This window comes from Carettochelys insculpta, chromosome 15 (genome assembly GCF_033958435.1).
Source record: "Carettochelys insculpta isolate YL-2023 chromosome 15, ASM3395843v1, whole genome shotgun sequence".
In the NCBI taxonomy this organism is placed as follows: domain Eukaryota; kingdom Metazoa; phylum Chordata; order Testudines; family Carettochelyidae; genus Carettochelys; species Carettochelys insculpta.
In genome coordinates, this window is record NC_134151.1 from 39,083,596 (window position 1) to 39,096,171 (window position 12,576).

At 67.4% G+C, this 12,576-nt stretch overlaps 1 protein-coding gene across 4 annotated transcripts in view; it reads left to right on the plus strand.

Moving 5' to 3' along the window:
- Window positions 1-12,576, plus strand: part of UNC5A (unc-5 netrin receptor A) — an 80,608-nt gene that overhangs the window by 57,462 nt on the left and 10,570 nt on the right. For all 4 annotated transcript variants that reach the window (XM_075009797.1, XM_075009800.1, XM_075009798.1 and 1 more), the window contains one exon: window positions 190-339. In XM_075009797.1, coding sequence (XP_074865898.1) covers window positions 190-339 — 150 coding nt within the window. The remainder of the gene's footprint in view (window positions 1-189; window positions 340-12,576) is intronic.

A 12,576-nucleotide genomic window follows, 5' to 3' on the forward strand; every position in this document is an offset into this window, starting at 1 on the left:
CTGGCTCCATGGCTGGGGATGGGGACTGGCCTGGGCTGGGGGTTGGCCCGGGCTGGCTGCATGACTGGGGGTGGGGGCTGGCCTGGGCTGGAGATGGGGCCTGCCCCAGGCTGCCCCCCGGCTGGGGGGGTGGGGACTGGCCTGGGCTGCAGGCGCTGGGTCCCTCACGGAGCGCCGGTTCCCCGGCAGGAGGTGCTGCAGCTGGAGAAGCAGCAGGGGGGGCAGCTGATCGGGGCCCCCCGGGTGCTGCACTTCAAGGACAGTTATCACAACCTGCGTCTCTCCATCCACGACATGCCCAGCTCGCTCTGGAGGAGCCACCTGCTCGCCAGCTACCAGGTAGGGCTGCCAGCTGCTCGCCAGCTACCAGGTAGGGCTGCCAGCTCCTCGCCAGCTACCAGGTAGGGCTGCCAGCTCCTCGCCTGCTACCAGGTAGAGCTGCCAGCTCCTCGCCAGCTACCAGGTAGGGCTGCCAGCTGCTCGCCTGCTACCAGGTAGGGCTGCCAGCTCCTCGCCTGCTACCAGGTAGGGCTGCCAGCTCCTCGCCTGCTACCAGGTAGGGCTGCCAGCTCCTCGCCTGCTACCAGGTAGAGCTGCCAGCTCCTCGCCAGCTACCAGGTAGGGCTGCCAGCTGCTCGCCAGCTACCAGGTAGGGCTGCCAGCTCCTCGCCTGCTACCAGGTAGGGCTGCCACTCCTCGCCTGCTACCAGGCAGGGCTGCCAGCTCCTCGCCTGCTACCAGGTAGGGCTGCCAGGTACTCGCCAGCTACCAGGTAGGGCTGCCAGCTCCTCGCCTGCTACCAGGTAGGGCTGCCAGCTCCTCGCCTGCTACCAGGTAGGGCTGCCACTCCACGCCTGCTACCAGGCAGGGCTGCCAGCTCCTCGCCTGCTACCAGGTAGAGCTGCCAGCTCCTCGCCAGCTACCAGGTAGGGCTGCCAGGTACTCGCCAGCTACCAGGTAGGGCTGCCAGCTCCTCGCCAGCTACCAGGTAGGGCTGCCAGCTGCTCGCCAGCTACCAGGTAGGGCTGCCAGCTCCTCGCCTGCTACCAGGTAGGGCTGCCACTCCTCGCCTGCTACCAGGCAGGGCTGCCAGCTCCTCGCCTGCTACCAGGTAGGGCTGCCAGGTACTCGCCAGCTACCAGGTAGGGCTGCCAGCTCCTCGCCTGCTACAAGGTAGGGCTGCCAGGTACTGGACAGCTACCAGGTAGGGCTGCCAGCTCCTCGCCTGCTACCAGGTAGGGCTGCCAGGTACTCGCCAGCTACCAGGTAGGGCTGCCAGGTACTCGCTAGCTACCAGGTAGGGCTGCCAGCTCCTCGCCTGCTACCGGGTAGGGCTGCCAGGTACTCGCCAGCTACCAGGTAGGGCTGCCAGGTGCTCGCCAGTTACCAGGTAGGGCTGCCACTCCTCGCCTGCTACCAGGCAGGGCTGCCAGCTCCTCGCCTGCTACCAGGTAGGGCTGCCAGGTACTCGCCAGCTACCAGGTAGGGCTGCCAGCTCCTCGCCTGCTACAAGGTAGGGCTGCCAGGTACTGGACAGCTACCAGGTAGGGCTGCCAGCTCCTCGCCTGCTACCAGGTAGGGCTGCCAGGTACTCGCCAGCTACCAGGTAGGGCTGCCAGCTGCTCGCCTGCTACCAGGTAGGGCTGCCAGTTCCTCGCCAGCTACCAGGTAGGGCTGCCAGCTGCTCGCCTGCTACCAGGTAGGGCTGCCAGCTCCTCGCCAGCTACCAGGTAGGGCTGCCAGCTGCTCGCCTGCTACCAGGTAGGGCTGCCAGCTCCTCGCCAACTACCAGGTAGGGCTGCCAGCTCCTCGCCTGCTACCAGGTAGGGCTGCCAGGTACTCGCCAGCTACCAGGTAGGGCTGCCAGCTGCTCGCCTGCTACCAGGTAGGGCTGCCAGCTCCTCGCCAGCTACCAGGTAGGGCTGCCAGCTCCTCGCCTGCTACCAGGCAGGGCTGCCAGCTGCTCGCCAGCTACCAGGCAGGGCTGCCAGCTGCTCGCCAGCTACCAGGCAGGGCTGCCAGCTCCTCGCCTGCTAACAGGCAGGGCTGCCAGCTCCTCGCCTGCTAACAGGCAGGGCTGCCAGCTGCTCGCCTGCTACCAGGCAGGGCTGCCAGCTGCTCGCCTGCTACCAGGCAGGGCTGCCAGCTGCTCGCCTGCTACCAGGAAGGGCTGCCAGCTCCTCGCCTGCTACCAGGCAGGGCTGCCAGCTGCTTGCCAGCTACCAGGCAGGGCTGCCAGCTCCTCGCCAGCTACCAGGCAGGGCTGCCAGCTGCTCGCCTGCTACCAGGTAGGGCTGCCAGCTCCTCGCCAGCTACCAGGTAGGGCTGCCAGCTGCTCGCCTGCTACCAGGTAGGGCTGCCAGCTCCTCGCCTGCTACCAGGTAGGGCTGCCAGCTCCTCGCCAGCTACCAGGTAGGGCTGCCAGCTGCTCGCCTGCTACCAGGTAGGGCTTCCAGCTCCTCGCCTGCTACCAGTTAGGGCTGCCAGGTGCTCGCCAGCTACCAGGTAGGGCTGCCAGCTCCTCGCCTGCTACCAGGTAGGGCTGCCAGCTCCTCGCCAGCTACCAGGTAGGGCTGCCAGCTCCTCGCCAGCTACCAGGCAGGGCTGCCAGCTCCTCGCCTGCTACCAGGCAGGGCTGCCAGCTGCTCGCCTGCTACCAGGTAGGGCTAGCAGCTGCTCGCCTGCTACAAGGTAGGGCTGCCAGCTGCTCGCCTGCTACCAGGTAGGGCTGCCAGGTACTCGCCAGCTACCAGGTAGGGCTGCCAGCTCCTCGCCTGCTACAAGGTAGGGCTGCCAGGTACTGGACAGCTACCAGGTAGGGCTGCCAGCTCCTCGCCTGCTACCAGGTAGGGCTGCCAGGTACTCGCCAGCTACCAGGTAGGGCTGCCAGCTGCTCGCCTGCTACCAGGTAGGGCTGCCAGTTCCTCGCCAGCTACCAGGTAGGGCTGCCAGCTGCTCGCCTGCTACCAGGTAGGGCTGCCAGCTCCTCGCCAGCTACCAGGTAGGGCTGCCAGCTGCTCGCCTGCTACCAGGTAGGGCTGCCAGCTCCTCGCCAACTACCAGGTAGGGCTGCCAGCTCCTCGCCTGCTACCAGGTAGGGCTGCCAGGTACTCGCCAGCTACCAGGTAGGGCTGCCAGCTGCTCGCCTGCTACCAGGTAGGGCTGCCAGCTCCTCGCCAGCTACCAGGTAGGGCTGCCAGCTCCTCGCCTGCTACCAGGTAGGGCTGCCAGCTGCTCGCCAGCTACCAGGCAGGGCTGCCAGCTGCTCGCCTGCTACCAGGCAGGGCTGCCAGCTGCTCGCCTGCTACCAGGAAGGGCTGCCAGCTCCTCGCCTGCTACCAGGCAGGGCTGCCAGCTGCTTGCCAGCTACCAGGCAGGGCTGCCAGCTCCTCGCCAGCTACCAGGCAGGGCTGCCAGCTGCTCGCCTGCTACCAGGTAGGGCTGCCAGGTACTCGCCAGCTACCAGGTAGGGCTGCCAGCTCCTCGCCTGCTACAAGGTAGGGCTGCCAGGTACTGGACAGCTACCAGGTAGGGCTGCCAGCTCCTCGCCTGCTACCAGGTAGGGCTGCCAGGTACTCGCCAGCTACCAGGTAGGGCTGCCAGCTGCTCGCCTGCTACCAGGTAGGGCTGCCAGTTCCTCGCCAGCTACCAGGTAGGGCTGCCAGCTGCTCGCCTGCTACCAGGTAGGGCTGCCAGCTCCTCGCCAGCTACCAGGTAGGGCTGCCAGCTGCTCGCCTGCTACCAGGTAGGGCTGCCAGCTCCTCGCCAACTACCAGGTAGGGCTGCCAGCTCCTCGCCTGCTACCAGGTAGGGCTGCCAGGTACTCGCCAGCTACCAGGTAGGGCTGCCAGCTGCTCGCCTGCTACCAGGTAGGGCTGCCAGCTCCTCGCCAGCTACCAGGTAGGGCTGCCAGCTCCTCGCCTGCTACCAGGCAGGGCTGCCAGCTGCTCGCCAGCTACCAGGCAGGGCTGCCAGCTGCTCGCCAGCTACCAGGCAGGGCTGCCAGCTCCTCGCCTGCTAACAGGCAGGGCTGCCAGCTCCTCGCCTGCTAACAGGCAGGGCTGCCAGCTGCTCGCCTGCTACCAGGCAGGGCTGCCAGCTGCTCGCCTGCTACCAGGCAGGGCTGCCAGCTGCTCGCCTGCTACCAGGAAGGGCTGCCAGCTCCTCGCCTGCTACCAGGCAGGGCTGCCAGCTGCTTGCCAGCTACCAGGCAGGGCTGCCAGCTCCTCGCCAGCTACCAGGCAGGGCTGCCAGCTGCTCGCCTGCTACCAGGTAGGGCTGCCAGCTCCTCGCCAGCTACCAGGTAGGGCTGCCAGCTGCTCGCCTGCTACCAGGTAGGGCTGCCAGCTCCTCGCCTGCTACCAGGTAGGGCTGCCAGCTCCTCGCCAGCTACCAGGTAGGGCTGCCAGCTGCTCGCCTGCTACCAGGTAGGGCTTCCAGCTCCTCGCCTGCTACCAGTTAGGGCTGCCAGGTGCTCGCCAGCTACCAGGTAGGGCTGCCAGCTCCTCGCCTGCTACCAGGTAGGGCTGCCAGCTCCTCGCCAGCTACCAGGTAGGGCTGCCAGCTCCTCGCCAGCTACCAGGCAGGGCTGCCAGCTCCTCGCCTGCTACCAGGCAGGGCTGCCAGCTGCTCGCCTGCTACCAGGTAGGGCTAGCAGCTGCTCGCCTGCTACAAGGTAGGGCTGCCAGCTGCTCGCCTGCTACCAGGTAGGGCTGCCAGGTACTCGCCAGCTACCAGGTAGGGCTGCCAGCTCCTCGCCTGCTACAAGGTAGGGCTGCCAGGTACTGGACAGCTACCAGGTAGGGCTGCCAGCTCCTCGCCTGCTACCAGGTAGGGCTGCCAGGTACTCGCCAGCTACCAGGTAGGGCTGCCAGCTGCTCGCCTGCTACCAGGTAGGGCTGCCAGTTCCTCGCCAGCTACCAGGTAGGGCTGCCAGCTGCTCGCCTGCTACCAGGTAGGGCTGCCAGCTCCTCGCCAGCTACCAGGTAGGGCTGCCAGCTGCTCGCCTGCTACCAGGTAGGGCTGCCAGCTCCTCGCCAACTACCAGGTAGGGCTGCCAGCTCCTCGCCTGCTACCAGGTAGGGCTGCCAGGTACTCGCCAGCTACCAGGTAGGGCTGCCAGCTGCTCGCCTGCTACCAGGTAGGGCTGCCAGCTCCTCGCCAGCTACCAGGTAGGGCTGCCAGCTCCTCGCCTGCTACCAGGTAGGGCTGCCAGCTGCTCGCCAGCTACCAGGCAGGGCTGCCAGCTGCTCGCCTGCTACCAGGCAGGGCTGCCAGCTGCTCGCCTGCTACCAGGAAGGGCTGCCAGCTCCTCGCCTGCTACCAGGCAGGGCTGCCAGCTGCTTGCCAGCTACCAGGCAGGGCTGCCAGCTCCTCGCCAGCTACCAGGCAGGGCTGCCAGCTGCTCGCCTGCTACCAGGTAGGGCTGCCAGCTCCTCGCCAGCTACCAGGTAGGGCTGCCAGCTGCTCGCCTGCTACCAGGTAGGGCTGCCAGCTCCTCGCCTGCTACCAGGTAGGGCTGCCAGCTCCTCGCCAGCTACCAGGTAGGGCTGCCAGCTGCTCGCCTGCTACCAGGTAGGGCTTCCAGCTCCTCGCCTGCTACCAGTTAGGGCTGCCAGGTGCTCGCCAGCTACCAGGTAGGGCTGCCAGCTCCTCGCCTGCTACCAGGTAGGGCTGCCAGCTCCTCGCCAGCTACCAGGTAGGGCTGCCAGCTCCTCGCCAGCTACCAGGCAGGGCTGCCAGCTCCTCGCCTGCTACCAGGCAGGGCTGCCAGCTGCTCGCCTGCTACCAGGTAGGGCTAGCAGCTGCTCGCCTGCTACAAGGTAGGGCTGCCAGCTGCTCGCCTGCTACCAGGTAGGGCTGCCAGGTGCTCGCCAGCTACCAGGTAGGGCTGCCAGGTGCTCGCCAGCTACCAGGTAGGGCTGCCAGCTCCTCGCCTGCTACCAGGTAGGGCTGCCAGGTGCTCGCCAGCTACCAGGTAGGGCTGCCAGGTGCTCGCCAGCTACCAGGTAGGGCTGCCAGCTGCTCGCCTGCTACCAGGTAGGGCTGCCAGGTGCTCGCCAGCTACCAGGTAGGGCTGCCAGGTGTTCGCCAGCTACCAGGTAGGGCTGCCAGCTCCTCGCCAGATACCAGGTAGGGCTGCCAGCTGATCGCCTGCTACCAGGTAGGGCTGCCAGCTGATCGCCTGCTACCAGGTAGGGCTGCCAGCTGATCGCCTGCTACCAGGTAGGGTTGCCAGGTGCTCGCCAGCTACCAGGTAGGGCTGCCAGCTCCTCGCCTGCTACCAGGTAGGGCTGCCAGCTGCTCGCCAGCTACCAGGTAGGGCTGCCAGCTCCTCGCCTACTACCAGGTAGGGCTACTACCTGCTCGCCTGCTACCAGGTAGGGTTGCCAGGTGCTCGCCAGCTACCAGGTAGGGCTGCCAGCTGCTCGCCTGCTACCAGGTAGGGCTGCCAGCTCCTCGCCAGCTACCAGGTAGGGCTGCCAGCTCCTCGCCTGCTACCAGGTAGGGCTGCCAGCTGCTCGCCAGCTACCAGGCAGGGCTGCCAGCTGCTCGCCTGCTACCAGGCAGGGCTGCCAGCTGCTCGCCTGCTACCAGGAAGGGCTGCCAGCTCCTCGCCTGCTACCAGGCAGGGCTGCCAGCTGCTTGCCAGCTACCAGGCAGGGCTGCCAGCTCCTCGCCAGCTACCAGGCAGGGCTGCCAGCTGCTCGCCTGCTACCAGGTAGGGCTGCCAGCTCCTCGCCAGCTACCAGGTAGGGCTGCCAGCTGCTCGCCTGCTACCAGGTAGGGCTGCCAGCTCCTCGCCTGCTACCAGGTAGGGCTGCCAGCTCCTCGCCAGCTACCAGGTAGGGCTGCCAGCTGCTCGCCTGCTACCAGGTAGGGCTTCCAGCTCCTCGCCTGCTACCAGTTAGGGCTGCCAGGTGCTCGCCAGCTACCAGGTAGGGCTGCCAGCTCCTCGCCTGCTACCAGGTAGGGCTGCCAGCTCCTCGCCAGCTACCAGGCAGGGCTGCCAGCTCCTCGCCTGCTACCAGGCAGGGCTGCCAGCTGCTCGCCTGCTACCAGGTAGGGCTAGCAGCTGCTCGCCTGCTACAAGGTAGGGCTGCCAGCTGATCGCCTGCTACCAGGTAGGGTTGCCAGGTGCTCGCCAGCTACCAGGTAGGGCTGCCAGCTCCTCGCCTGCTACCAGGTAGGGCTGCCAGCTGCTCGCCAGCTACCAGGTAGGGCTGCCAGCTCCTCGCCTACTACCAGGTAGGGCTACTACCTGCTCGCCTGCTACCAGGTAGGGTTGCCAGGTGCTCGCCAGCTACCAGGTAGGGCTGCCAGCTGCTCGCCTGCTACCAGGTAGGGCTGCCAGCTCCTCGCCAGCTACCAGGTAGGGCTGCCAGCTCCTCGCCTGCTACCAGGTAGGGCTGCCAGCTGCTCGCCAGCTACCAGGCAGGGCTGCCAGCTGCTCGCCTGCTACCAGGCAGGGCTGCCAGCTGCTCGCCTGCTACCAGGAAGGGCTGCCAGCTCCTCGCCTGCTACCAGGCAGGGCTGCCAGCTGCTTGCCAGCTACCAGGCAGGGCTGCCAGCTCCTCGCCAGCTACCAGGCAGGGCTGCCAGCTGCTCGCCTGCTACCAGGTAGGGCTGCCAGGTACTCGCCAGCTACCAGGTAGGGCTGCCAGCTCCTCGCCTGCTACAAGGTAGGGCTGCCAGGTACTGGACAGCTACCAGGTAGGGCTGCCAGCTCCTCGCCTGCTACCAGGTAGGGCTGCCAGGTACTCGCCAGCTACCAGGTAGGGCTGCCAGCTGCTCGCCTGCTACCAGGTAGGGCTGCCAGTTCCTCGCCAGCTACCAGGTAGGGCTGCCAGCTGCTCGCCTGCTACCAGGTAGGGCTGCCAGCTCCTCGCCAGCTACCAGGTAGGGCTGCCAGCTGCTCGCCTGCTACCAGGTAGGGCTGCCAGCTCCTCGCCAACTACCAGGTAGGGCTGCCAGCTCCTCGCCTGCTACCAGGTAGGGCTGCCAGGTACTCGCCAGCTACCAGGTAGGGCTGCCAGCTGCTCGCCTGCTACCAGGTAGGGCTGCCAGCTCCTCGCCAGCTACCAGGTAGGGCTGCCAGCTCCTCGCCTGCTACCAGGCAGGGCTGCCAGCTGCTCGCCAGCTACCAGGCAGGGCTGCCAGCTGCTCGCCAGCTACCAGGCAGGGCTGCCAGCTCCTCGCCTGCTAACAGGCAGGGCTGCCAGCTCCTCGCCTGCTAACAGGCAGGGCTGCCAGCTGCTCGCCTGCTACCAGGCAGGGCTGCCAGCTGCTCGCCTGCTACCAGGCAGGGCTGCCAGCTGCTCGCCTGCTACCAGGAAGGGCTGCCAGCTCCTCGCCTGCTACCAGGCAGGGCTGCCAGCTGCTTGCCAGCTACCAGGCAGGGCTGCCAGCTCCTCGCCAGCTACCAGGCAGGGCTGCCAGCTGCTCGCCTGCTACCAGGTAGGGCTGCCAGCTCCTCGCCAGCTACCAGGTAGGGCTGCCAGCTGCTCGCCTGCTACCAGGTAGGGCTGCCAGCTCCTCGCCTGCTACCAGGTAGGGCTGCCAGCTCCTCGCCAGCTACCAGGTAGGGCTGCCAGCTGCTCGCCTGCTACCAGGTAGGGCTTCCAGCTCCTCGCCTGCTACCAGTTAGGGCTGCCAGGTGCTCGCCAGCTACCAGGTAGGGCTGCCAGCTCCTCGCCTGCTACCAGGTAGGGCTGCCAGCTCCTCGCCAGCTACCAGGTAGGGCTGCCAGCTCCTCGCCAGCTACCAGGCAGGGCTGCCAGCTCCTCGCCTGCTACCAGGCAGGGCTGCCAGCTGCTCGCCTGCTACCAGGTAGGGCTAGCAGCTGCTCGCCTGCTACAAGGTAGGGCTGCCAGCTGCTCGCCTGCTACCAGGTAGGGCTGCCAGGTACTCGCCAGCTACCAGGTAGGGCTGCCAGCTCCTCGCCTGCTACAAGGTAGGGCTGCCAGGTACTGGACAGCTACCAGGTAGGGCTGCCAGCTCCTCGCCTGCTACCAGGTAGGGCTGCCAGGTACTCGCCAGCTACCAGGTAGGGCTGCCAGCTGCTCGCCTGCTACCAGGTAGGGCTGCCAGTTCCTCGCCAGCTACCAGGTAGGGCTGCCAGCTGCTCGCCTGCTACCAGGTAGGGCTGCCAGCTCCTCGCCAGCTACCAGGTAGGGCTGCCAGCTGCTCGCCTGCTACCAGGTAGGGCTGCCAGCTCCTCGCCAACTACCAGGTAGGGCTGCCAGCTCCTCGCCTGCTACCAGGTAGGGCTGCCAGGTACTCGCCAGCTACCAGGTAGGGCTGCCAGCTGCTCGCCTGCTACCAGGTAGGGCTGCCAGCTCCTCGCCAGCTACCAGGTAGGGCTGCCAGCTCCTCGCCTGCTACCAGGTAGGGCTGCCAGCTGCTCGCCAGCTACCAGGCAGGGCTGCCAGCTGCTCGCCTGCTACCAGGCAGGGCTGCCAGCTGCTCGCCTGCTACCAGGAAGGGCTGCCAGCTCCTCGCCTGCTACCAGGCAGGGCTGCCAGCTGCTTGCCAGCTACCAGGCAGGGCTGCCAGCTCCTCGCCAGCTACCAGGCAGGGCTGCCAGCTCCTCGCCAGCTACCAGGTAGGGCTGCCAGCTGCTCGCCTGCTACCAGGTAGGGCTGCCAGCTCCTCGCCTGCTACCAGGTAGGGCTGCCAGCTCCTCGCCAGCTACCAGGTAGGGCTGCCAGCTGCTCGCCTGCTACCAGGTAGGGCTTCCAGCTCCTCGCCTGCTACCAGTTAGGGCTGCCAGGTGCTCGCCAGCTACCAGGTAGGGCTGCCAGCTCCTCGCCTGCTACCAGGTAGGGCTGCCAGCTCCTCGCCAGCTACCAGGTAGGGCTGCCAGCTCCTCGCCAGCTACCAGGCAGGGCTGCCAGCTCCTCGCCTGCTACCAGGCAGGGCTGCCAGCTGCTCGCCTGCTACCAGGTAGGGCTAGCAGCTGCTCGCCTGCTACAAGGTAGGGCTGCCAGCTGCTCGCCTGCTACCAGGTAGGGCTGCCAGGTGCTCGCCAGCTACCAGGTAGGGCTGCCAGGTGCTCGCCAGCTACCAGGTAGGGCTGCCAGCTCCTCGCCTGCTACCAGGTAGGGCTGCCAGGTGCTCGCCAGCTACCAGGTAGGGCTGCCAGGTGCTCGCCAGCTACCAGGTAGGGCTGCCAGCTGCTCGCCTGCTACCAGGTAGGGCTGCCAGGTGCTCGCCAGCTACCAGGTAGGGCTGCCAGGTGTTCGCCAGCTACCAGGTAGGGCTGCCAGCTCCTCGCCAGATACCAGGTAGGGCTGCCAGCTGATCGCCTGCTACCAGGTAGGGCTGCCAGCTGATCGCCTGCTACCAGGTAGGGCTGCCAGCTGATCGCCTGCTACCAGGTAGGGTTGCCAGGTGCTCGCCAGCTACCAGGTAGGGCTGCCAGCTCCTCGCCTGCTACCAGGTAGGGCTGCCAGCTGCTCGCCAGCTACCAGGTAGGGCTGCCAGCTCCTCGCCTACTACCAGGTAGGGCTACTACCTGCTCGCCTGCTACCAGGTAGGGTTGCCAGGTGCTCGCCAGCTACTAGGTAGGGCTGCCAGCTCCTCGCCTGCTAGCAGGTAGAGCTGCCAGCTCCTCGCCAGCTATCAGGTAGGGCTGCCAGCAGCTCGCCAGCTACCAGGTAGGGCTGCCAGCTGCTCGCCTACTACCAGGTAGGGCTGCCAGCTGCTCGCATGCTACCAGGTAGGGCTGCCAGCTCCTCGCCAGCTACCAGGTAGGGCTGCCAGCTGCTCGCCAGCTACCAGGCAGGGCTGCCAGCTCCTCGCCTGCTAACAGGCAGGGCTGCCAGCTCCTCGCCTGCTACCAGGCAGGGCTGCCAGCTGCTCGCCTGCTACCAGGCAGGGCTGCCAGCTCCTCGCCTGCTACCAGGTAGGGCTGCCAGCTGCTCGCCTGCTACCAGGCAGGGCTGCCAGCTGCTCGCCAGCTACCAGGCAGGGCTGCCAGCTCCTCGCCTGCTACCAGGCAGGGCTGCCAGCTGCTCGCCAGCTACCAGGTAGGGCTGCCAGCTCCTCGCCTGCTACCAGGTAGGGCTGCCAGCTCCTCGCCAGCTACCAGGTAGGGCTGCCAGCTGCTCGCCTGCTACCAGGTAGGGCTGCCAGCTCCTCGCCTGCTACCAGTTAGGGCTGCCAGGTGCTCGCCAGCTACCAGGTAGGGCTGCCAGCTCCTCGCCTGCTACCAGGTAGGGCTGCCTGCTTCTCGCCAGCTACCAGGTAGGGCTGCCAGCTCCTCGCCTGCTACCAGGTAGGGCTGCCAGCTCCTCGCCAGCTACCAGGTAGGGCTGCCAGCTCCTCGCCAGCTACCAGGTAGGGCTGCCAGGTGCTCGCCAGCTACCAGGTAGGGCTGCCAGCTCCTCGCCTGCTACCAGGTAGGGCTGCCAGCTCCTCGCCAGCTACAAGGTAGGGCTGCCAGGTGCTCGCCAGCTACCAGGTAGGGCTGCCAGCTGCTCGCCTGCTACCAGGTAGGGCTGCCAGGTGCTCGCCAGCTACCAGGTAGGGCTGCCAGGTGCTCGCCAGCTACCAGGTAGGGCTGCCAGCTGCTCGCCTGCTACCAGGTAGGGCTGCCAGCTCCTCGCCAACTACCAGGTAGGGCTGCCAGCTCCTCGCCAGCTACCAGGTAGGGCTGCCAGCTGCTCGCCTGCTACCAGGTAGGGCTGCCAGCTCCTCGCCAGCTACCAGGTAGGGCTGCCAGCTCCTCGCCTGCTACCAGGTAGGGCTGCCAGGTACTCGCCAGCTACCAGGTAGGGCTGCCAGGTGCTCGCCTACTACCAGGTAGGGCTGCCAGCTGCTCGCCTGCTACCAGGTAGGGCTGCCAGCTCCTCGCCAGCTACCAGGCAGGGCTGCCAGCTCCTCGCCTGCTACCAGGCAGGGCTGCCAGCTGCTCGCCAGCTACCAGGCAGGGCTGCCAGCTCCTCGCCTGCTAACAGGCAGGGCTGCCAGCTCCTCGCCTGCTACCAGGCAGGGCTGCCAGCTGCTCGCCTGCTACCAGGCAGGGCTGCCAGCTGCTCGCCTGCTACCAGGCAGGGCTGCCAGCTCCTCGCCAGCTACCAGGCAGGGCTGCCAGCTCCTCGCCAGCTACCAGGCAGGGCTGCCAGCTGCTGGCCAGCTATCAGGTAGGGCTGCCAGCTGCTGGCCAGCTACCAGGTAGGGCTGCCAGCTCCTCGCCAGCTACCAGGTAGGGCTGCCAGCTCCTTGCCTGCTACCAGGTAGGGCTGCCAGCTCCTCCCCAGCTATCAGGTAGGGCTGCCAGCTGCTCATCTGCTACCAGGTAGGGCTGCCAGCTCCTCCCCAGCTATCAGGTAGGGCTGCCAGCTCCTCGCCTGCTACCAGGTAGGGCTGCCAGGTACTCGCCAGCTACCAGGTAGGGCTGCCAGCTGCTCGCCTGCTACCAGGTAGGGCTGCCAGCTCCTCGCCAGCTACCAGGTAGGGCTGCCAGCTGCTCGCCTGCTACCAGGTAGGGCTGCCAGCTCCTCGCCAGCTACCAGGTAGGGCTGCCAGCTCCTCGCCTGCTACCAGGTAGGGCTGCCAGCTGCTCGCCAGCTA